At 40.2% G+C, this 25,914-nt stretch overlaps 1 protein-coding gene across 1 annotated transcript in view; it reads right to left on the reverse strand.

Annotated features, from left to right (window-relative positions):
• Window positions 1–1,446: 1,446 nt before the first annotated feature.
• dpp6b (dipeptidyl-peptidase 6b) overlaps window positions 1,447–25,914 on the reverse strand; it is a 74,715-nt gene continuing 50,247 nt past the window's right edge. The window contains exons 4-26 of the mRNA XM_062428725.1: window positions 25,122–25,216; window positions 24,911–24,985; window positions 24,767–24,819; window positions 24,211–24,292; window positions 18,926–19,046; window positions 7,202–7,356; window positions 6,915–7,012; window positions 6,651–6,777; window positions 6,388–6,426; window positions 6,128–6,235; window positions 5,943–6,034; window positions 5,812–5,859; window positions 5,572–5,684; window positions 4,768–4,815; window positions 4,572–4,670; window positions 4,388–4,457; window positions 3,391–3,585; window positions 3,260–3,314; window positions 3,068–3,170; window positions 2,897–2,952; window positions 2,703–2,775; window positions 2,521–2,594; window positions 1,447–1,593 (exon numbers count right to left, since the gene is read on the reverse strand). Of these exons, the coding sequence (XP_062284709.1) occupies window positions 1,447–1,593; window positions 2,521–2,594; window positions 2,703–2,775; window positions 2,897–2,952; window positions 3,068–3,170; window positions 3,260–3,314; window positions 3,391–3,585; window positions 4,388–4,457; window positions 4,572–4,670; window positions 4,768–4,815; window positions 5,572–5,684; window positions 5,812–5,859; window positions 5,943–6,034; window positions 6,128–6,235; window positions 6,388–6,426; window positions 6,651–6,777; window positions 6,915–7,012; window positions 7,202–7,356; window positions 18,926–19,046; window positions 24,211–24,292; window positions 24,767–24,819; window positions 24,911–24,985; window positions 25,122–25,216 (2,126 nt within the window). The remainder of the gene's footprint in view (window positions 1,594–2,520; window positions 2,595–2,702; window positions 2,776–2,896; window positions 2,953–3,067; window positions 3,171–3,259; window positions 3,315–3,390; window positions 3,586–4,387; window positions 4,458–4,571; window positions 4,671–4,767; window positions 4,816–5,571; window positions 5,685–5,811; window positions 5,860–5,942; window positions 6,035–6,127; window positions 6,236–6,387; window positions 6,427–6,650; window positions 6,778–6,914; window positions 7,013–7,201; window positions 7,357–18,925; window positions 19,047–24,210; window positions 24,293–24,766; window positions 24,820–24,910; window positions 24,986–25,121; window positions 25,217–25,914) is intronic.

The following is a 25,914-nucleotide window of genomic DNA, read 5'->3' on the forward strand; positions in this document are numbered from 1 at the left end:
CTTCTTTTGAGTTTTAAAATGTTTTGTCTGGGCCCTCAATGATGCTGCAACACCTGTAGGGAACACAAGAGGGCACAATGGCTTAAGAAACATAAACTGCTGAAGCACAAGGTGACAGTCCAAGGTTTACACAGATGTGATGTAAAAGACCAATCAATGAAGCCAACAAACTATACATTTGAAAATGCTTTATATACAAGTTGCACATACAACATAAAGACTTAAACAATATAAGATTTATACACTTTGTACATCCGCTGACTAGAAACCACTGACAATACTAACAGAAGTGACATGAGGGGAAAGAGAGTCAAGCCATTGAACACACAAGTCAAAGGAATTCACAAAAATAATGAAAATTTCAGCATAGTTAACTCACAAGTATGCAAGTTTGGTAGGTAAACATCAAGAAATGTATTTGCAAACTAAATATTCTTTACATTTTGTGTCAGTGTAATACCATCTTTCAAGCATACATACATACAATAATTCTGTATTCAGTTCTATCCAGATTTTTGCTATAAATGTGCCATACTTTGTGTTGTTACAATTACTAATAACAAATTATCTTTTGAGGAAAAAGTAAATTTTGGCTTCGAGTTTTCAACGGAATGCATGATTGAGACAAGGCCTATCCATGTTTACTCGTTTTCAGTGTCACGTGGGCTCCAAACACAAACATTTCACCCAGATTAAGGCACAGTGACTAAAAGAACGAGAGTTAAATTCAGAAATATGAGGAGGGAAAATATAAATATGACTTTGTACCATTTTTGTACAGACACTTTGTTTTTTGGAGAACAACATTGTGCCGTCATTTTGTAAAGCAACTAAGGACTGATGCAACCAGACATCCACTCATAGACACGGTACTACTGTAAGACACTCAACAGAGAAATTCTGAGAAACAAGTAGCAGTAATCATACTCATGAACACAATAATCAGTAAATTGGTTGGCAAGGTTATCGGAAACGGGCAGCCTCTTAAAAAGTGAAATCTCAATAGAACAAACTGATGTGACAAACTTCACAGGGGATATTTTGTGCTGAAAAGTGCTCTGTTAATGTGCTCAGTTTGGAAAGGAGACACATTGTTCTATGGACGTCATGTTGATCCTCTATTGGTCCACCAGGGGGTGTACTAGAGAGGCGGCTCCTTCAACACCAAGTCCATTTATTCCAATAGCAGAGAGAGATATGACTGTTTACATCCGAGATTTATTTATGTCTTTCTGACTGGTTTCCGTGTCAGCAGCCAGCACAAGGTAAGGAAACACAGATGCAGGCCAGGGGCCCCTTTGCACATGCAGGCTCTGCACTTCAGAGTAGAGCTGGATTCAGATTGGACAAACAGCAGGTGGAGGGTTGATTGTGTTAGAAAGTCCTGTTGCATATTGTGCTGTAATCGCTGGTCGAGGGTGGGGCGGCTGCTCAGAGGGGGCATGTCTAACTGTCGTCCTCATCCTCTTCCTTCTGGTCGTCTCTCAGTTTCTCCGGCACCCGGAAACATTCTTCAAAGAAGTTGACCAGTGACTGGCTCAGGTGCTTCTTTGTCCCATCGCTGTGAAGGAAGTGGCCCTCGTCTGGGTAGATCTGTGGATAAATACAGAGATTAAGCCTTTTATTATTGGTTGTAAAACAGCAAAAAGTGACCAACAGTCTGAAACCCAAAGAGATTTAATTTTTCCTCACTTATAAGTTCATATTTTCCAAGTTTCTAAGATTAAAGGTGAAATAATTTGACTAGTTGATTGAGACTGAATGTATCAGGGGAAATTTTGATTATCAATGAATAATTTAGTGATTTTTTTCATGCAAAACTTGGTGGTTCCAGTTTCTTGAATGCGAAAACTTGCTGTTTTTCTTTTTTTCCACATCATTATACACTGAATATTTATTTGGCTCTGTATTTTGAGGTCAACAAAACTTTGGAAGAGACCTTTGACTCTGGGAAACTGGATAGACATTTTTATAAACCAAACTGTTAATCCATTGATCAAGAAAATAATCTTGATAATATAATAAAATAATTGTTAGTTGCAGGCCTAATTGACACTGAAAGTTCATTCTTGATCTGAAACTGCAACTGGCAAAATAATCTCACAACTCACAACTGAAACTTTTGATCGTATCACACGCTAGTTCCTAACAAAAAAGCATCTTAAGTTCACTCTGAGTTAGTTAAATAAAGTGGGTCTTCCAAATTTACAGCCTTTTAGAATGAAAATATATCCCTTTTCTCAGCAAGGACACTGTGTCAAGGGAAACACTGATATGGACTTTAATACTAAAAAGACTACATTTGGAAGATGCCCGACAAAAACAAGGGATTTTGTCGGCCGTCAATTACACTGGACATTAGAAATAATAGGCTTCATTGCCAGTATGGAGCGAAGGTACAAGTATCTTGGCAAACTTTCAACATACATGGTGTATGGTCGTGTGAGTGCTGTTTTTAAACTTAGAGAGCATATCAGTAAACATGACAGTCACAGAAACTTTTGAGAGTCTTCAGCTCACCTGTAGAGTGTAATTGGCCTTCTCGCTGATTAAATGATTAATAAATTTGGCCGTGTGCTGAAAGTGAACCTTTTCTGTGGTGGAGAACATAAAAATGGAGAGACACATTATGCTCTAATCAAAATTAAATAGTTAACACTCTTTGCAGAATTGAGTAGTTATATATTAGCCATCATTGTTACCGTCAGCCGTTGGGTGAATTATCAAGTACTGCTTGTCCGGAAGCTGACCCGCTCTATGTCCTAAATTTGCCATCTGCATGGATGAGAAAGAGGCGTCAAGATCCTCTAAATAACAACTTCCAACTCCACCCTCGTCATTTTAACGAAACATTTTAATGTATGATTTTATTGAGGCTGAAACATTGAAACTATACCGTATATACTCTGGAATCTGTCTTTGAGCCCAGGTATCGTTCTGAAAATGCAGATGCTGCGATTTGGAAAAGAGAAAAAGAGAAAGAATGAGAGCCTTTCAATGCTGTCCTAAAAACATGACATCTACAGTATAAGACATCCGTTGAAGAAGTGTATCAATAAAGTTATACCATAAAGTTCGAAATCTGTGATGGGGGACACTGCTGTTCCACACTTAAGTTGGGTAAACTCCTCAGAGCTCAGGAGCATCGTGGCTAAATATCCTCCGTAAGCCTACAGACACAGAAATACATTAAGAAGAAGATCAAAAACAAATATACACATACACGTCTGAGGAGCATTTGAGCATTTCTTCAATTTACCTTTCCATAAACGCCCATTCGAGTCTTATCAATGTAATGCTCTTTGGATATAAACCTGAAAATGAAAGGAAAACTAGGTAAAAAACTGCAGGACTTTGAGGAGCTGCTTGTGGTTCTAGTAGAATTCAGACCTGAGTGCCTCCAGCTGGTCCCTCTCCTCTAACTTCCCCAGCTTCCTCCTGACTTTATGGAGCAAGTTGGTGCCTTGGAAGCCGCTGCCGTGGCCATCGAAGCGGATGACGATGGTGCTGAAGCTGCTGACCAGAACGGTGGCCCAGTCCACCTGGAACTGCTCCGTCACCATCTGACCACCAGGCGTACCGTCCCTGTGAAAGATACAGACAAAACCATGGCCATGTTAGTTTTTTAAAGGAGTGGGACATTTCTTGGGGATAAATATATCATGGACGTCATGTTTATTTTCTGTATTTAAAATAACAACAGCTTGTGATATAATGAAATCTAACAACACCACCTCAAACAGAGTTAAAACAACTCATCTTTTACAAAGTGTGCAAGGTACAAGGCTTTTGCATGGGAGTACATTATATTTTAGTGCTTTATCAATAGCCAGAAGCCAGAATAATCAACCATTTTAATAGCTGATTAATTATTTATTCCGTTATGAAGCAAAAAAAAAAAAAAATACAAAAAGTGGTTGCAGGTTGTGGTTTCTCAAATGTAAAAAAATGTTGCTTCTCTATTTAAAGGGAAACTCTACCAATTTTACAAATAAAGGTCAGTTTGCTCGTCATGGAAAGTGCTACTCAGCTTGAGAAAAAAGTTGTACATCGTCTTCTGTGGCTCTGGAGGGAGATTTCCAAAGTTTAAAAAAATAACTTCAGATGATGTCATGGTTGTCTCAGTTGGGGCTTTCTAAACCAAAAGGATGGCCTTGCAAACTAGGGGCAGGAGTATGAAAGATGAAGGCATTTTACCATGCAAGGACGGTTTAACCAGAGACACAACCGAGTCTAATTATAGGAGATGTGGGATACAGCAGGGGGGGTTTAGGGGGTTTGGAGTTCCCCTAATTTAGGAAAGTAATAATACTAAACAATACTAAAAGTAATTTTTAGTGGCTTAGTTGCTTTTTTCACTAAAAACTGTCAACATATGCATACTTACACTAGCAGCAGTAAGGGGTAACTGGCTGTTTCTATAAATCCAGCCGGCTTCAGAATCTGCATTGTCAGGGCTGAAACAGACAGAAAGGGTTTATTGAGAATATATTTTATTATATTATTTTTATAAGAGCGTGTATAAACAGATAATTGTTTGCTAATTTAACATAAACATCATGGACACATACTGTAGTCGTCTATGGTGATGGTCTCGTACTCCACTCTGGGCATCTGCATGTCGTTGTATGTGTTGTTCACCATTTCATTTATCTCCACCTCAAACACCTCTGCAGTTAAGAAGAAAACATGAAACAACTGTTACACTAATTCACAAGAAATCCAGTGGAGTTTATTGACGACAGCAAATACTGAGACAACACTCACTCTCTTTGTCCTCGGTGCTATAGATGGCCACACTTGGTATATCAGGGCCTACAAATAATAATTAAAGGAGAGAGAAAACAATTAATTATATAACAAGACACTGACAAAACGCCTCCGACATACAATCAAGACGCTGCAACCAAATCCTTTACTGTAACAGAATCATCTCTGTCTCATCTCAAACAGACTTCAAAAACAGTGCTCTCAGCCAGCGCTGCACTTATAATCTACTTCGGTCCCATTAGAAAGCAGTTGAATCCCAGCTTATTATTTCACAATGGAGCTACTCTCCAAAGATCCAATTAATGAAGAAAGCCACTGGCGCTTTTGCTCTCTGGAGTAAGCCCCCTAAACAAATCAGCTTCCATGGAAACCATGTTGTTGAGATCCAGCACAGAAGCCACAAGGGCAAAAAAAACAATGAGAGTGTCTCTAAGGAGGAACACAAGGAATATCTAGTAAACAACAACACAAAGTCTTCTATCCATTTGTTAAATACTAAAAGCAGAGACACGCACTCTGTCTACCAGCAGTTATAGTGCTCACATGACTGTTGGCATGTAGTCAGACAAGACATTTATTTCTGTGGCTAATCAGCGGGAGCCAGCAGTGGTTTGAGGTTATCTACTAACATCCAGCTCGATATCAGCTCTCATCCTGACATGGGGCTCTAATTTAATTATGCTTTCCCCCGATCACGGCTTCCTGCTCCCCCAGAGAACTTTCATTCCCATGAGTGCTGTGATGTAAGGCTCTCTACTGTTAAAAAAAGAGCTTTGACTTAAGAGATTCAAGGTCACTCACCTTTACAGTTGAGTAAGAAGTACCGCATGTTATGGCTGAATGAGACATCCACGTAGCTGCACTTGAACTCGCAAGACACGCAGCGGCGGTTGAATGGAGGGATTGTGTCGGCACTGTAGGATGGCAAGTGAGGTTTTATGTTACATACAGAACTCATAGAGAGGTAGCACACTGTAGCTCTTAATATAAAAATAATAAAAGCACTTATATGATAATAAATTAAATTTTAAAAAATCACACCTGTACAAGTGTCGTCTTTTGGGGTCATCTTCTGTGCTCAGAAAGTATCTGGAAACATTAAAAAACACCCATGACTCTGCACCACTGGCTGCTAAAAATGTGCATGTAAAAAATATCAAAATATATCTTACATGAGGTTCCTTTCATGATTGTAGGCCAAGATGCTGGTGACGTCCCAGTCTCCAGAGGTCAGAGACAGAAGAGTGTCTGTGCTGGTGTTAGGCTGACAGAAAATAACACAATGGACAGCTCAGCATTTCGTACTAAACCTCTCAGGATAAATATTCGAAAGGATGATTTCGTCCATTATAGTTACCATAGAGGTGGACACAGAGATGTGGAAAAACTTTCCTCTCCCACCCTGAGGAATTGCTCTGGTGAAAAAGAACTTGAGTCCGTCGTGGGAAAAGAGCGGCGCTTCATTCTGCAGGAAGGAGAGAAAAACATCTGGATGTGATAAGTCTCTGCAGGGCTTTCATATCTCATATTATGTAAGTATGTATGTGTGTGTGTATATATGTGTTGGTTTTTTTTTTATTTAACAAATTGCTATGCAAAGCTGTTTTCTTCACCTACCTGTCTGTGCAACCAGCTATCACTCTCATCCTCATGTTTCTGAAAACAACAAGAGAAAAATCCAAATCTAAATTTGATAATTTATTTGAAAGGTTTAAATTTGGATAAAGCTTTTCTCAGCCTAAAAGATTACATAAAAATTAAAGTAATTCCATTTATCACAAACAATACTTGTCAGTACATTAAATGTTAAAAACAGAATGATCCTTTAACAATCACACAGTGACAGCAGATTTCACACTTTGCCAAGGAAGATGTTTCACCTTAATGCAGACACCAGTTGTAGCCTCACACAGTGTCAGTATGGAATTATTCTGGGCTCTGTTCAGCCAGTTGACAGCCAGTTTGGTGCTGGTGGCCCATTTCACCATCGTTATATAATATTCCCTCCTAGAAAACCAGAAGGTAAGAATACATCACCACCAATACTGACAGCCTTTGTCTCCTCTACCTGAGGAAAATGCCCCGGGGCTATTTTGATGCTTGTTACTTCAGACACAGTCTGACATGTTTGGGCTGTCACTCACCCTATTCGGGGGTCATCAGGTTTCTTCATCACCACAGTGTGCACCGGACCACTGAGGCTCACCACTGACAGATACACTACAGGGTTTTCCTCCCCAGCCTGCGTGAGCCATGAGGAAATGAGATAGGTGAGTTTGGATTTCAGCTGAGACACAAAAGACATGTCCTTCTGTTGTTTTCAGGGTTAAAAAAGGCTTATGACAGCCTTTCATGCACAAAAACACCAGTGTGATTGAGTATTTAAATTTTCTAAGCTGTTAGAGCTGAGAGATAATGGCGGGACACTTGCTTTTGGGTAGTGATACTCCAAGCTGTTGGGGTAGGGCGTTCCTGTAAAAAAGGGGACTTCCATCTTTGGCACCAGTGTGTCGTTGACGGTCATGTAGGCCAGACGCAGCCCGCCTGGGGACCACCAGTGGGCTATGTGGCTCTGCAGGATCTCCTCTGTAAAAAAACAAAAACAGGAAAAAACGCACTGAAAAGTATTCATTAAACAAAAATCATTGTCTTTTGTATCTTCTCTCTATCTTCTGTGCTGGTTTAATAAAGGGATCTCTTCCAACTGTAAAATCTGTCATTGCATAAGTGTGATTAACAGCATGTCAAAATAATGATGATTACATCTTAAATAATAGGCTTATATATTTCTATTGAATACTGAATATATAGACATCTCTGAACAAAATGATGCTGTGCCAAGAGAAAAAATGTTTAAAATTTGAAAAAGCTCAGGCTGCAGCACCATATCAGTATGCTTAAAGATCCCCCTCCAGACATGTATTAAAGAATACAAAAGTACTCTGCTTGGAACAATAATGTGCGTCTGACATGGTTTTACTGCCAAAAAAAGAGAAAAAAAGCATAATTACCACTTTTACCACAATTCTTAAATGACATCTACACCTTCTCCCTTATTAAAAATGCCAGAATCTATAAATATGTATATATATTTCACTTCAGAAGTGGGACACAAGATGTATCCTACTTCACTGTAAAGTCTATTCTCAATATATGCACACTGGAGGCTTCAAGTTTTCAGATCTGTGTAAGTTGCAGAGTACATAAACAACGTTCCCAGGAATCATGAAATTCACAACATCCAGATAACACACATTATACATCATGGATTTATGCAGCATTAAATTATGTATAACTGGTGGAGCATACAGCAGAAGGAAGGTAAAGGACATTTTAAGCAGGGAGGATGAGGAGGGAAAGCCACCAACCACAGTCTTTCCAGTCTCACCAATCTATAGGCCTCATCCTTAAAATTGTATTTTCAATGATTGCAGAGAATTTTTTCACTTTTAGCAAATTAATGTTAAAACAGCCTTCAGGTGTCAAACTCTGTGCAAACATTATTCTGCACAGTGAAGCTTAAACATTAAAAAATAGGAACAAGAAGAAAAGCATATTTTTGAGTGGAGGGGGAGTTTAAGGGCCTGATGTCCATGTACAGTGTCACAGCAAGCATTCTGGGATCCACTATTGTAACATCCACAATAAATGTGCTACAAGGGTCTCCTAGTTCATGCTTCTTCTTTGTGCGCTTTTTGTAGACACAGTAATAAGAAGGCTTAAACAAGGATATAGAAAATATTTTTCTTTTTAGTATAAATGGCTTCATGTTTTCATGTCAATGGATGACATTGTCATTTGAAAAAAACTTGAATACCTTGAAGCCCATTAAAGCAGAGGTGACACAGCTGTAAATGAGAACAAAACAGAGTTCATGGTAATTAGAGGCTCTGATGAAGATCGACAGCAAAGTGACCTTGGTTCTTTTATAGTCAGGCAGTGTGATAGGTATTTGATGTTATATTCATCTGTGATTAAAGTGCTCGTTGAAACTACATGCCAAGGAGAAACTGAATCATTTACTAATGAGCACTAATAATCTTTTCAGTTACAAATCATGACGCCTCATTTAGTGTCAAAGGGAAAATGTTTATTCTCCTTTCCACATAAAAAGAATAATTATCATGTTAAAATCCTTAAAACATCATCTAGATGTACTAAATGTACTAATCTATAAATATGTAAATCTATTTCAAGTTTAACTGCTGGACAAAAGACATCTCCTACTTCACCGTTTAAGTCTATTCTCAGTGTTTGTGCACTGGAGGCTTCAACTTTCCACATCACTATTGTGTAAATTGATTATTGATCCAGGATTGGGTTCAAAACTAGTTGTGATGTCACAAATCCTATACATAGGTCTACTGCTTAAAAACTGACTTTCAGTGAGCACAGAGAAACTTTCCACTTTCAGCAGATGAATGTGAAAACAGCCTTCAGTGTCAAACTCTGCACATAAATCACTCTGCACGCACATCCCACTGAGGGAACAAGAATAAAAACATATTTTTGAGTGGGAGAGGATTTAAGATTCTGCTGTTGATGTTTGAAAAGCAGCTTTTAAAGACTTAAAATGCAGAAATAAATCTTAATATTTTGAGAAGTTCTGCATTTTCTGTTGTTTGTTATTAATTTTTTGTAAGCTGTTGTCTGACGAGTAACTTTTATCCAGCAGGGGGCAGAAGAGCTCTATGAAAGAATGAGGATATTCAAATAACAGCCTTTTCCCAGCAAAGATCAGCTCAACCTTGATTAGGTCGAGGTGATTTAGTTATCACTTATCACTAACAACACACTATAATTATTTTCTCACATCAATGTGGGTGCAGATGGTGAAGTATGTTGTAACAAAGCCAGAGAGGGCAGTTTCAGTTCAGTGTTATATTCTCATCATTTGATTGAGTTATCGCTCTAAAGGGCCAACTACATTTTTTGCAGTGCAGCAGGATTTTCAAGGCTTGTTCCATCTTTTCTATAACCCAGGAGGAGCACAATGTGACATTTATTTTATCCATTCATTTAAATCCATCCTAAAATAAGATGTTGTCTTAGCTGACATTTGAGATGTACCATCGGAAACAAACTGTAACCAAATCTTCATATGTAATGCAACGTCTTCACAGACAGACAGGATGGTTTTGTGTTTCTTGCCCTCGCACATCCACGGTGAATCAGATCGACTGTGAGGTTCATGTGACACACTTGTCTGCTTTGCGTGACAATCCCTGCTGTCAGAGGCGAACACACGGCTGTCTAAACCTCCATTAGCGTGGGAAGAGGCATGTGCACCAGTGTGACGACCCCTCCCTCTGTTTTGTTTGTCATTAATTGTTTTGATGCAGGCTCCTTGCAGGTAGATGGGTGGAGCTGCTGAGATGAAATGACATGCACCTGGGCAGCCTGGGCCCAGGTTATTTAGTTGCCTCTGCATCTCTCTCTCTCTCTCTCTCTCTCTGACCTTTGCTGCATGCTTGGTTTGTGTTTGTGTTTCTTTGTTTTGTTTTAAACATCACCACACTCCACTCACTTACATCATTGCATACATTACTGACCTTACAGATTACAGATCTCTTTATCATAATGATTTTTGGGTTGTATCTTTAAATAAATGTTCGGTTTAATTTACTTTAAACTTGTGTGGTCTCCCCCTTTGTCTTGCTCTCTGAGCCAGGGCTATGACAAAATGGGGGCTCGTCGACCTATATTTAGACTTGCTATTTAGTAGATTTCAGTAGGTTTGTGCCAGGTTGTTTATCCATTTTGGACTGTGGATTGTTCAGGGTGGTAGAGTTCAAAGTTGCCACTCTGATTTGTTACTGGTGCATTTGTGGGAGATTCACACATGTATGATTGATTTTGAGATTTTTTTGGTATTTGGTTGAGGGAGAAATTGTGGTTCTGTTGACTGTTTTGATTCATTGTGTTGTGTTATATATTTTCCAGATTTTCTGCTGTGAACTGGTAAGGAGAACCATGGTTTACAGGAGTTTTTCCCAGGTAGGAAAAGGGATGAATCCTGTTTAGAGGGTTCACCGTGCTCCATTCTAGGCCGGTGGTGAACGTGGGTAGAGCAAAGCTCGGGAGCATCTCAGTGGCTGTGGGAAGGTGGCCAATTGCTGGTTATTTTCTCCACTCCACTGGTTAGCGTGCATAAGTACCCCCCACATGTGACTGCCAGAAGACTAGGGTTGAGTTAGTTAGGTAAGTTTTTTTTTGTGTGTTAGGTAAGGTTAGTGGGGAACTCTCCTTGTGAATCTTTGGTTTCTCCAAGTGCTAGTTTGCATGTAGAAATTGGGGAAATATATTGTATTGTGTTTGCTTAAACTATACCTTAAATCAGGGGTTTGATAATGGCGTCAGTGGATGAGTTTTTTCACTCTCCTTCTGATCACCTTCTCAGTCAGTACACCAAGGATCAGCTTTTGAAAATAGCTGACCATTATGATATTGAGGTAGGTGATAAACGTTTGAAAGAAAATATTAAAGCCATTTTGAAAGCAAACTTGGTGGACTCTGGAGTCCTTAAAAGGGAGGAGTTTCAGCCCAAGGTGATCAATGCAGCATTGAGTTTTGAACAACAGAAAGAGTTGTTAACAATGCAATTGGAACATGAGAAACTTAAACAACATAAGGAGCTTGAAATACAATTGGAACTTGAAAAAATGAAATTCAAAACAGAACAGACCAAATTAGAGCTGGAACAGTATAAGCTGAGTCTGATTAAGGAGGGCAAAATTAATGACAGTTCAGGCAGGGAAAGTGCGGGGTCTAGTGATTCTTTTTCTAGAGGTGATTTCAGTACAAAGTTAAGGTTGGTGCCAAATTTCAGTGAGAAGGATCCGGATACATTCTTTTGTTTGTTTGAGCGGGTTGCAGAAAGTTGTGCATGGACAGACACTGAATGTACCTTGTTGCTCCAATGTGTATTCACTGGGAAAGCACAGGAAGCATATTCTGCTTTAAGTCCAGCAGAAAGCAGAATCTATGTTAAAGTGAAGTCGGCTGTGCTAAAAGCATATGAGTTGGTACCCGAAGCCTATCGGCAACGTTTCAGGGGTTTGAGAAAGAGGGAGCACCAGACTCATGTGGAATTTGTGAGGGAGATGGTTCTCCAGTTTAATCGTTGGTGTTCGGCATCAGAAGTGGATACTTTTCAGCAACTTTACGATTTAGTGGCGCTTGAACAATTAAAAAACTGTGTCCCAGAGAGTATTGCTACATATTTAAATGAGAGAAAAGTTAAAACGCCCCAGGAAGCAGCAGTGCTGGCAGATGAATATTTTCTGACACATAGAAGTACTTTTTGTGATGACAGGGTGGCACCGAATAGTTTTTCGTCACGTGCAGGTAAAGGTTTTCTGCCACATGGGGAGTCAAGTTCGTCCAGGTTTGAGCGTAGTTGGAAGAAAGGTGATCCCAGTAAGGTTTGCAACTACTGTCAATGTAAAGGGCACTGGAAAAATGACTGTCCTGTGCTTAAAGGGAAATCAAAGTTCTCAAGTAGCACACAGTTTAAACCAGCTGCTTTGGCTGCCTCTGTTTCAACCCAGATGGCACTTCACACTCTCAGTCCCTTGGATGATCTCTGTCCGGTGGATGAATCAAAAAGGGACGAGGATGACTTTTCACCTTTTATTTCAGATGGTCAAGTCTCACTGTTCGGAGAGGAAGTGGCAGTCAGAATCCTGAGAGACACTGGGGCAAAACATAGTTTTATCTGTGAGTCTGTCCTTCCTTTCTCCTCAGAATCAAGTACGGGAGATTTCATTTTGATGCGAGGAATGGGTATGACGATTATTCCAGTGCCAGTACATAAGATGGAGTTGTCTTGTGGTTTGGTCACTGGGGAGGTGGCAGTTGGGGTGCGTCCGGCCTTGCCTGTGGAAGACATTGATATGATTCTTGGTAATGATCTGGCAGGAAGTAGAGTTTGGGCTAATGTTCCGCCACCTTATGTTATCACTAAGGTTCCTGTTCTACCACCAGTACAGACAGAGGTGAAAAAAACAGTTGAGGTTGTGCCTGAGATGGAGTTGTTCCCAGTTTGTGCAATAACTCGAGCCATGGAGAAGAGAAGAGATGACGCTGCACGGCAGGAAGTTGTTAAATGTAAAGCAGTGGTTATTCCTGTGCCTCTTGAGTCTATCTCTCATGGAGAGTTAATTGAGGGACAGAAGTCTGATTCCTCTCTAAAGACACTTTTTGAGTTGGCGTCTCCTGTGGGGGACATGGAAACTGCAGTTAAGGGTTATTTCATGAAAGATGATGTCCTGGTGCGAAAATGGTGTCCACAAGCAGACAATGGTGTGGGAAAACCAATTGTACAAATTGTGGTACCTGCCAAATTTAGAGAGATGGTGATGAAAGCCTCCCATGATAATGTAGCAGGACACATGGGGGTTCAAAAAACATACCATCGGATCTTGCGTCATTTTTTTTGGCCTAGGTTGAAAAGGGATGTATCTGCTTTCATCAAGACTTGCCACACTTGCCAGTTAACAGGTAAGCCTAATCAGACTATAAGTCCGGCACCGCTGTATCCTGTACCAGCAGTAGATCAGCCGTTTGAGTATTTGATTATGGACTGTGTTGGTCCACTGCCTCCTTCCAAATCTGGCAGCAAATATCTGTTGACGGTGATGTGCCAGGCTACTAGGTATCCAGCAGCGTATCCATTGCGTTCTATCACAACAAAGTCTGTACTGAAGGCATTGTCACAGTTTATTTCTGTATTTGGCATTCCCAAAGTGATTCAAACTGACCAAGGTTCCAACTTTCGCTCTCATCTGTTTTCACAGGTTTTGCAGCAGCTTCGGATTAAACATAACCAGGCATCAGCTTATCACCCTCAAAGTCAAGGTGCTTTAGAGCGTTTTCACCAAACTCTGAAGTCACTCTTGCGTGCTTACTGCACAGAGCTTGATCGTGATTGGGAGGAGGGTTTGCCTTGGTTGTTGCTGGCTGCAAGAGAGGTGGTGCAGGTGAGCACTGGTTTTAGTCCAAATGACCTGGTTTTTGGGCATTCTGTGCGTGGTCCTGTGGCACTTTTGCAGAGTGGTTGCCAAATGTCAGAACCACCATCAAACTTGATTGATTATGTTAATGGTTTTCGACACAGACTATATGTCGTGGGAAAAATGGCTAAACACAGGCTAGAAAAATCACAAAAGAAGATGAAATCAGTGTTTGATCGTAAAGCTAAACAACGGCAGTTCAGTCCCGGGGAACAGGTCATGTTTCTGCTACCAGTGGTAGGTTCGCCATTTCAGGCGAGGTTTGCTGGCCCGTTCACAGTTACAAAGCAAGTTTCTGAACAAAACTATGTGATTTCAATGCCAAATGGAAAATCTAGATTGTGTCATGTAAATTTGTTAAAGCCTTATTATGCCCGTAGGTCGTCATCGTCTTGCTCCCAGGATGCCCCATCTATGAAACCTGCCTTGTGTGTGGACACGGAGATGTCTTCTACTGGGGGGGCAGCTATGGGGGAGGGGGAATGGCCGACACCTGAGGGAGTACTGCATGTACGTTTAAAAAACTCTGAGACCTTGAAGTCTTTGCCAGCAGTACTTGGACACTTGGATGAGGGAAAACTTAATGAACTGATTTCATTGATAAATAGGTACCCAGCCCTGTTTTCAGATACGCCCTCGCAAACACATCTTATTGAACACGATATAGATGTTGGTGATGCTCAACCAATTAAACAGCGCTTTTATCGTGTTTCGCCAGACAAGAAAACACAACTGGACAAAGAGGTTCAGTACATGCTAGATAATGATCTCGCAGAGCCCTCCAACTCTAGCTGGGCATCTCCGTGTTTACTGGTGAAAAAACCTGATTCGACTTTTCGACCATGCACTGATTTCAGGAAAGTAAACAGTGTCACTAAGCCAGATTCTTTCCCTTTACCACGAATGGAGGATTGTGTGGACCAAGTAGGTGCAGCCAAGTTTGTGAGTAAATTTGACCTGTTAAAAGGATACTGGCAGGTCCCACTGTCTCCACGGGCCCAGGAGATAAGTGCGTTCATAACTCCTACTGGTTTGTATTCCTATAAGGTCATGCCCTTTGGGTTACGTAATGCTCCAGCCACTTTCCAACGGCTCATGAATATTGTGGTAGACGGGCTGGTTGGTTGTGCTGTGTACCTTGATGATGTTGTTGTGTACAGTGATACTTGGGAGGAGCATCTGCAGAGGATCACTGCATTGTTTGATAGACTGGTATGGGCACAGTTGACTGTGAATTTGGCCAAATGTGATTTTGCAAGAGCCACAGTTACCTATTTAGGTAAAGTGGTGGGACAAGGGGAGGTTCGCCCTGTTGAGGCCAAAGTGGAAGCCATTAAGAATTTTCCGCCTCCTAGAGCAAAGAAAGACTTGATGCGTTTCTTGGGCATGGTGGGGTACTATAGAAGTTTCTGTAAGAACTTCTCATCAGTTGTGGCACCTCTTACAGATCTTCTGAAGTTGAAGGTGAAGTTTGTATGGTCAGATAAGGCTCAAGATGCTTTTCAAAATGTTAAAGCTCTCCTCTGTTCCTCTCCTGTGTTGACAGCACCACAGTTTGATAAGCCATTTATGTTGCAGGTTGATGCCAGTCACGTGGGGGCTGGAGCGGTCCTGTTGCAGTCTGATGGTATGGGGGTAGAGAGGCCAGTTGGGTTCTTCTCAAAAAAGTTCAATTCTTACCAGCTGAACTATTCTGTTATTGAGAAAGAGGCCCTGGCATTAATTTGGGGATTACAGCATTTTGATGTGTATACTGGTTCAGGAACTCCTCTTGTAGTGTATACCGACCATAATCCCCTCACCTTCTTACGCTCCCTGCAAAATCCTAACCAGCGTTTAATGAGATGGGCACTATTTTTGCAGCCTTATCACTTGGATGTTCGCCATATCAAAGGCAGCGAAAATGTAATGGCTGATGCCCTTTCTCGTGCCTTCTAGCTGTGTATTAGGAGTACACTGTAATGTCACCATATTTCTGCCTTTGTCTGTTTTCTTTTTGGGCTGTCCAGTTCTCTCTTAAATATGCTCCTGTAGGTACCCAGGTTGCGGAGGGGGTAAGATAGTCCTGAGGGATCGGTATAAGGCAGGTATAAGGTATGAATGTTTTCATTACTCCAACACACTGTCTAAGGTCGTGTCATTCTGTAAATATGTAAATAGTTATGACATATTGGCAGAGTACCTAGTGGGTCTCCGCTCTTATGTGGGGGGGTGTGACGACCCCTCCCTCTGTTTTGTTTGTCATTAATTGTTTTGATGCAGGCTCCTTGCAGGTAGATGGGTGGAGCTGCTGAGATGAAATGACATGCACCTGGGCAGCCTGGGCCCAGGTTATTTAGTTGCCTCTGCATCTCTCTCTCTCTCTCTCTCTCTCTGACCTTTGCTGCATGCTTGGTTTGTGTTTGTGTTTCTTTGTTTTGTTTTAAACATCACCACACTCCACTCACTTACATCATTGCATACATTACTGACCTTACAGATTACAGATCTCTTTATCATAATGATTTTTGGGTTGTATCTTTAAATAAATGTTCGGTTTAATTTACTTTAAACTTGTGTGGTCTCCCCCTTTGTCTTGCTCTCTGAGCCAGGGCTATGACAACCAGCAAAGAAGCAAAACAAAGGTCCTCAAATGTACAGACGAGAACACATGCAAACGTATAAACCCAAATGTGGCACTCTAATAAAATCAATTTCTCTCATCACGGCTGCTCTACTGGAGACATTTCAGATTTCTCCCGGACTTCAAAACCACGACTTTCATCTCTTGATCAAAGTTGCAGCTCAGATTTGTTGATGCTTCATTATGACAACTGAGGAGTAATTGTTAACACTAATCAACATCAAAGCCTCGCAGTCGCAGGTAATTATATTTTTGACCGAGCATTGTTGAAACCCACAGGACTATATTTCTTCTAAGTTTAGCAAGAATCGGAATGATTCCAGCGATAGCAGCTAACGTGAGAAAAAATGTGAATCATTAGATACACATGTTTGCTGTCAGTCTCTCATTTGAAATATTCCATTTGATGTAAAGGTGCATCCACAGAAATGATACGTTTTCTTTGAATATTTCATTCAATAACAGCACGATACATAGACAGATGTAACTTCAATGGACTGTGGAACCAGCAGGTTTAGATTCATGTATACTTTTGAACATGTGAAAACAGTTTGAAGTATGTGGAAATAGTTTTAGAGGCTCAGTGGGCGATGAATTAGAACTTTATTCAGACCTTTTGGGAAATTTAGCCCTGGAAAAATCGTGTTAAAGATTGTGATGTTTAAACTACGTGGTGCAGATATAGATACTGGAAGTCGCCTGAGATCACCTGTTTTAGCTCTCTTAGATTCCTAACAATGCTGTGATGGGAACATTTGCTGCCAGCAATAAAGATAAAAATCTCTGACTTGAGGATGGGAATGTTTGATAGCACAACATTAAATACCTTAGAGAGACCAGACAGCTGCACCTTGAACTATATATGAAAAAAACTGTCTCACCTGAACAATATATCACAACTACTCTAAATATCAGCAATGTGTGTAAAACCGTGAGCTGCATGATCTGTGTTTTTGTGAATCTGTCTGTTATCTGGTGATAAATCCTTTCAACATAGCAGGAAAACATAGCAAAGCAAATCCCTCTTTAGCAGTGAAAATGGATTATTTCTTTGATGTCATGATCTGTGTCTACAACAAAGAAATAATTCCATTAATAAAATAAAATGATCACAGCCAACCCTGAAGCAGTTCATGAACCGCCCTCTGAATAAATCCTAAATAAATAATCATAACATTGTCGGAAACACAAATCTTCACTTACTAAATATGAAAAGTATAACCTTTATTATAAATGAATGCACAGTGGGAACACTAGTCTCAAATATGGCAGCGCATCTGTAAACAAAGCCATACTCAAGTGCTTTGTAATTGGACTGTCAGTCTCACATATGCAGTGATCAGAAAACGTCTCGTATCATATAACGAGTATGCTGGCTTTTCAACATCTGCTGAGACTGCAGCGATACAGACATGAATTAATTAAAACTGCCTGAACACAAAGACAAGCTATGGGAAGTCTAGAGGAGGGGCACTGAAACGCAGCCAGCTGTGCTCCTTCAAATGGAATCATGCACACAAACACTTGCCAAACCTCAAGGTGGGGGACTGGATTAAAATGATCTTCAAATTTAGTTACTTAAATACTCAATATGCCCAAAAGTTTGTGGACACCCCCTGTCAAATGTATGGACAGGCTTTTGTTTGTTTGGACTGTTTTTCATGGTTTGATTTAGGCACCCTCACTTAAATTACAGCTGCTGTAATCAATATTTTTATATTAGCAATCAATGACCTGACCACTTGTATGTAAAAGGGGTCGCTTGCAGTTTTGAACCCACAGAAAAAATTATCACCTGGTCTTGCAGTTCCCCTCAGCTCTATGGAGCATCTTTATCCCTGTGTTTTGACTTTTGGGTTAGGTTAGGTGGTGAAGACAGTGGAGCCACATATTTCCTTCTAGTGAAAACTAAAAATAGATAAAGAAGGAAAATGACTATTGCACTTACATTCATTAAATGGCCTGTAACATGACCCCAAATGAATGTTAATGCTGCTCCATGTCTGCTGGATGTGTTAATAGACAACAATGCTGTCCTCAAGTGGTCAAAACAATTAGAAGAGCTCATCTCATTTTTTTTAACAATCAGTTAAAGCAGGTTGAAGGGAAATCTTAAAGGAGACATAACATGCTTTTTGTAATTTTCTGTTATTTATATATTATTGTAATGCTGGACGCTATGTAACATAACCATGTTCCAAAACTATTAGGAGCTAAAATGGCCTGTTTCAGACAAAGGCTGAACTGAGGGGCTGCGTAAAATGTCAGTATAAGATACACAAGGTGTTTTTTTAAAGCTGTAAATCATACAAACAGCCTCAGAATAAAATAGAGACCTGGAAATGTGCATGATTTATTTAATTTGGTCCAATTTCACCCACTCCCCTCAGGTTTTCACTTCAGTCAGGATTCAACACTTGAATTTGAATTTGAAATTCAAATTCAAAAAAAGTCCACTGTTTGCAACAATGAAATGATATTTTTCTGGCCATTGCAGTATTTCAGCTAGTTGTCTTACCTTCATAGAGCCAGTCAGGAAGGCCATTGAAGACAACTCCCTCTTTACCGGTGGAAACCAGGCGGATCGAGCGACTCTCTACTGTTGATCTGTAGTAGATGTTGTTTTCAAATATGAAGATCTGGACAGAGACATGAAGAGCAGTAATTAGTTTCTGTATCATCGTACAAAGTCTAGACTTTCTAGACTTGTTATGTGTATTGCTGACTTGCACCTTAACTTCAATTTCCTTCAGTCCAAAGCTGGGACTGCTTTCCACCTTCAGTTGGAGCCTTACGCCAAAACCTACTTGTGCCTCTTTATCAAAATATGACTATCTTAATCCAGATAGAAACACGGCTACCCACTCGATGCCACTTATAAGCTAATAAAGACTCAGTCAACACCTGCCTTAAGCGCTGTATTAACGGATATTTGCTTTGCCTCATTACAGTTCGTGCTGGATCCCTCTCAAAAGCAGCATGAAACCCTTTCTGTTGCTAATCAAGGCGTTGGAGCTGGCAGAGGCCCCGTAGGCACACATACACACACACACACACACACACACACACACACACACACACACCACACACACACACACACACACACACACACACACACACACACACACACACACACACACACACCCTTGAAGATGCACACAAGAAGACTATTTTTTCCCTCTGTGCTTATTGAGACATTATGCTGTCTGCTGGGGGCGGGAGATGGCTGAGCTAAAATGCAAGTTAGACTACTGATTTGAGCCCTCGATGTCAACGATGGCATCGCTTGAAGGAATTAAGACACATCACTGGCAGATAAGTGTGTGACACTTAAAACCCACTGTCAATCCACTCCACTGTTTGCGCTGCTTCGACTGGTGCCAGCGTGAGGGAAATGAATGTGGGATTGATTGGTATCTGAAGCTCAGGCTGTGTTGGCGTGACGGGGCTGTCAGCTGAAACCTCTCCAGTTAAATCTAAGCCTCCAATAGCCGGCACTAGAATCAGAAAGAGAAAGACATGGCTCTCTTGCTCTGATCTATGGCTGCTGTTGAGAAAATGTTATATTGTGGGATCAACATCTGAGGAAAACAGATCAATGCTGTGCTACGTAAAGCAAAGGAAGCTGTTGGTTGGCGAATGTTGCAAAACCGCCACAGGACATAATGAAAATTGTAGGCAGCTTTCAAAGAGTTACATAAAAACTGAATTTCAGACAGGACCACTTTATTAAAGAAAAGTTTTATTGCCCTCTGCAGTAAGTTATATTTGGCAATCTGGCTCTGTTCTGGGACCTCACTGACCTTCCACATGCATACATGGAAAGCCATAGGCAGGGAGAGCAGCAGCAAAGGCCCCCAAAAAGAGCATGTAACAGTAATAACAGAAATGACATTGATTAAGTAAAACACAGCATCAGGAGGGAGGAGCTAGGGTGGAGACGGCTTGCAAGGCAGCTTGCTGAAGAAGTAGCAAGAGTAGGTAGACTAAAGCAGCTTAAATAAGGCGTCCTGTATGAGAACTGAATGCACAGAAGGCAATCAGCTGATGTGGGCTGTGTTTGATGGCCTGCCTGAACTAACATTATGCTCAATTCTCAGTATTCTAATTATTATGAATTACCCTTTAGCCAAAATTCAACCTCACAAACTCAGTTTGATTTCACAATATTAACATTTAAATGATTAATAGAGATGCTCCACAGTGAGGGACTTGTTAAGAACAAATTACAGCATTTAGTTGAAAATGATCCTGGGGTCTGAAAAGCAGGTGGCAATCTCTTGATTTGTGTTTACTCATTCAGTGATTTTTCAATCTTCAAGGGATTAGATGAGAGAAAATGGTGAATAAGCAAAGGCTAGAAAGGAGTCTTTTCAAAAGGGTGGAGAGATGAAAGTAACATCAAAGTTACCTGTGGAGCAGGAATGGCAATAAAATATATATGTATCTATATCCATTTGTGTTTGAGTGCGTGTTTCAAGTGTTTTTTGTTTTGTTTGTTTTTGTGAATTATTGCCTAATTTTGTCATTTTGTCTTTTTTTTCTCTTCTTTGAAACTCTCTCGACTTTCTCCTCCTTTTTGTGTCAATATCACCTCTCTTCCAGGTGTGTGTGTGTGTGTGTGTGTGTGTGTGTGTGTGTGTGTCTGTGTGTGTTTGTGTGTGTGTGTGTGTGTGTGTGTGTGTGTGTGTGTGTGTGTGTGTGTGTGTGTGTGTGTTGACCAGGCCTCACTGATTGCTCTGTCACGGTAGAGTAATCGCTTGTGGTTTAATGAGCGGAGCCTTACAGGATTGATCTCCCTGTTCTCCTCACTGTACATCTGATGCTTCACTGCACACAGCCATACTGCCACAAACACTCAGGCACACACATACAGCTCTCAGTTTTACATATCGATGAAACACTTGATGATAAATTGCTCCAATTCTGATAAACTTAATGGGAAATCATTACATTCAAAAACCGTGAGGGAGGGAAAAAAAGGAAAACCCATCCGACATCGTCAGGTAAGACGGACACCAAAGACGAGAGCTCATCTCATTTTTCTCACATTCATTAAATCAAAGAAGGAGCCACAGTAACATTGGCATTATGAAACAGCATTACGAAAAGAACAGCCAGGTACACGATTACCATATGCAAATGAATCTACTGTCTCCACTTGGCAGGCAAAGTCACATCACACACTTGAAATGTTAATATCTGTAATTTAAGCAAATGATATGATGAGAACAATTATGGAGGGAGAAAAAGCTTGTAAGTAATAGCGCATGAAACACAGCACTGTCCTTTTGTCTAAAAAAAGCAATCCAAACAGAAACTAATTTAAAGTCAACAAAGGAAAAAGGGGGACTATTATATAAGGCAAGGATAGAACAAAAAGATTATCAGTTGTTTGGATGTTTATATAGTCAATGACATCTTATAGGATAAGGCTGCCACTATTTACTATTAACCAAAATCCTGTGAAACAACAAAATCCAACAATGTGTTTGTCATCTCTCAGTACTCTCTGACTTCCTGACCCTGTCTGTAGCTCTTAGCTCTTTAATATTAAATTGTGTTGTTCTGAACAGGCTTAGTCAGTGCCTTAACCTGCTGGTCTCTGTAGTTTTTACCAAATGTTTCTTAAACACGAGTAAATAGCACATTTGTTGCAGACCTATTTTCAGCTGCGGATTAATACACATTTGGTGCTCTAATGAGTATGTGCTGCAGCAGGATGGTTGATGTGGGAATGACTCAACTACAGAGGCTTTGTTCATGGTAATTGAAATAAACATGTCACCCAGTGCACCAGTGAGGCTCGTTAATGTGCTCATTAAAGGAGCTCCATGTCACAAAGAAAAAAGCTAGTTATATGAGGCTTTGGCTACAGAGACAATTCATAGATTCACAGGATAAATAAATTGATGGTCTTGGTCTTTTCATGAGATTTGTAAACAATCAGTAAGATAAAGAATAACAATCCGATGCCTATATTGGCAGGATGACATCCTGTTCACCATGTCTGCATCCTTTTATTCTTTGAGTTGCTGCCACAGTAGACTAGATATTTAGAATAATGAGCAGGTTTGCCTCAAGCAGTGGCCACTGAGTGTTTGTCACTAATGGGCATTTGCTCAAACAGTCTCAGATGCTGGGGTTCTTGGGAGAACAATCTCAGGTGAAATATGCCATCACACCAACAAAAGGTAAAACACAGGAATCTGCATTACTCCCAAATGAACTGATCTACTCATCCTTTAATACACGGAATAAGATTGGACAACAATCAAAGTTGAACCAATCAATAATGTTTTCTGATGCAGTTAAAGGTGTATAAGGAATGCTTGTAAAACATAGCAGTAAAGCTTCTTCATCATGAATCACAGCCAACACAAAGTCGATTGTACCATGCGCTCTAATATGATGCTTTCAAAACTGTTACATATCACTGTTAAAAATGTATTATGATTTTTTTATGTTTTATGGTGAGACAACGCAGTGATAAAGTTTGGTTAGGTTTAGGCACAAAAAGATCTTGGTTAGAGTTAGAGAAAGATCATCAGTTTGAGTTAAAATTACGTCCTTAACGTGAGGCAATCTTTGTTGTCATGGCAACAGTAAACACCACTCTACAATTGTAGTTGCAGTTTAAAAAAAAAAACTGTTCTGACAAGTGATTTGAGACAGGAAGCAAACAGCAGTCCTCTACAGCTAAGTTCACTATTTGCAATCCACCTAGCCATCTACCCAACCCACGTCCTTCTCACCTTATAATCATTTCTCAGAGGCATGATTACTACAGCTGCTAGATAGCGTCTCAAACGTAACAATAAGTTGTTTTTGGAGTCGAAAGAATTAAAGAAGTAGAAGAAGAAGACCATGAAAGTTGCCTTCACTTAAGTCTATTCAAAATGTGAAATGATGTTGTATTGAATTGACCCAAAATAGTTCACTCGACTGCTACAGTTGAATTTATAATAGCTTGAACTTTTCTGTCTTTTTACATTTTCTGTGCAGCTCGTTACAGACACAGGCTGTACACAGAGTTTAAGGTTTGAAAATAAACACAAAGAAGTTACTATTGAGATAGATATGCAGATGCCCTTAACACACTCTAGAGTGTGTTAAGGAAAATATGTTTGCACATGTAAGCTATAAAAAAACTTTTTGTAATGTAGCCTTTTTCTCACTCTGTAAAATGTGCATATTAATAAAAAACATGAATGAATGGAAATGCCAAATGCAAAACCAGAATGAAGACACTAGTTTTGTTTGCCCAGTTGGACAAATTGTTTCAATCATCTGGTGTATTTCACAAATCTGTCCCCGAATGTGGACACACACACACACACACACACACACACACACACACACACACACACACACACACACACACACACACACACACACACACACACACACACACACACACACACACACACTTAAGTCAGTGCCATGTGTGTGCTCTCCCCCAGCAACCCCAGACTGTCCAAACCACGGGTTGTGCCACCGAGATGCCATCTGCCTCTGTAGCTCTCACCATCTCACGTGTCATGAAGTTGAGAAAGTGAAAATCATTCAGGCTTCACAGTGACACTAACTGATGTCAAAGCAAAGACAGCTCACCCCAGGACCCTTAAAGCGGCCATTACAGTTCACTGCACAAACATTTCTTATCTCCACATTTGTCTGATCGTCTGTAACAAACTATAAATCACTGCTGTTCCTTCTCTGCAATGCCAGGCGAATTCTGACAGATTTCCACCAGTGTGCCAGTGTTTAGTGAGTGTAATCTCGAGGGTACTGGCTACTTACCAGCTGCTGGTTTCTGGGACCCCATCCAGCAAACTGCAGGACAGCATCATGCACTTCAGGAGGGGTCAGAGGCCAAGTATCCCTGTGGAGACAACACATTAAAGACCGAGTACAATATGTGTCTGTATGTACACTCCATGCACAGTGCATGCTGTATATCTTAACACAAATGCTCAGTCAGACCAAGGAAGTCATGTGTTTATTGGCTTCCTTCCTAAATGTAGTCTTCAATCATCAATCATCCGTGTCCTTTTTTTAGCACAAGCTGACTTTGCTTGACTCGCTACAAATATGGAACAGCGGGGAAATAAGTGGACATAGATGGATGAAAGGGTAAAAACAGGCCATGCTGAATGCAGCACATGGATTGAAATGGGACTTAAATGCATTCCCACAAAGTGAAAGCAGGTAAATGGGGCTGACGACAGTGGACTGGCTACATAAGGTCAGGCTGAGGGCATATTGTCCAGTCAGGGATCTGTGAGAGGTACAGAACAGACAGAAAAGGCAACAACAGGCGATAAAAAGAGGAAGACGCCACAGAGGTGAGTCTTACTGTGTCACAAGGCTGAAAATAATGTACTTGGCCAGATAGGAGTGTTGATAGATCTGCAGAGACAAACAACATCACAATCAAAGGAGGACAAATTCTGGAAGAATATACAGCAAGTGGTACTGAGCACTTCCACGATTTTCTCACCGGTTTCACTTCAAAGGCCAACAAAACATGCTGCATGTCTGGGGACACTTGGTACTTGGCGGCTCTGGATCTCTCCTGGATAGGATCAAAAACACACTTGGTACAATTAACACAGTACTAACACATCCAGTGCAGTAGCAGTAGACAGAATACTTTCTGCTCTTGAAATAAATTGGGGAATAAAACAAAGCAGAAGAAAGATGATACTCACTAACAACTGGTTCGGCACAACAACGATTTTCTCCTTTGTGTCAACATTGAGCCTGACAACATCCCCGTCCCTTGTACGATACAGCAGTTCATTGTCTATAAATGAGAAAGAAAAACAACTATCAGGGAGGAAGGCAGTAGAAATGACACTAGTATACTGTTTATACTCCCAGTTTACTTTTATAAGTTTACTTTTTATAATGTTTTGTCCTCCTTCTTCCCTATTACCACTTATAAATAATCCAAATAGCTTTCCATCCCCCCATGATGCTTCACACAATAACATAGTAAGTAAAGTATATGTGAACAATGGTATTTCCTCGATGTCCGTGCTAAATAAACTTTCATATTTCTTAATTACGCCCATATTTTGGGGTTAAATATACATTACAATACATTACAATTCTACCTTGAATTAGTTTTTGTTAAATGAAGACTTAAATGTGAACAAATCATTAAATGTAAGATAATCAGTCATGATCCAGTATGTCATATCTTTCTGTTTATCTTGTTACAGTACAATACACACATCCAAACATACATCCTAAGTTATTTCCAGGCATTCAAGTGAATCCTGCAAATCCTAATTCAATAGCATCCATTTTGAATGTATATATAATTGACGTTTAATGTTTTGCTCGTGAATATGCACATAATGTTAAACGATTATAACGACAAACACATTATTATTTAGACATTTTACATTTAAAAAAAAAAAGTATTTTCAGCATCAACAATGTCATTATGAATTTAACTTCATTTCATATTAAATATTAGATATCATGTAATCATAT

Source organism: Scomber scombrus, chromosome 11, assembly GCF_963691925.1.
Source record: "Scomber scombrus chromosome 11, fScoSco1.1, whole genome shotgun sequence".
Taxonomy (NCBI): Eukaryota; Metazoa; Chordata; class Actinopteri; order Scombriformes; family Scombridae; genus Scomber; species Scomber scombrus.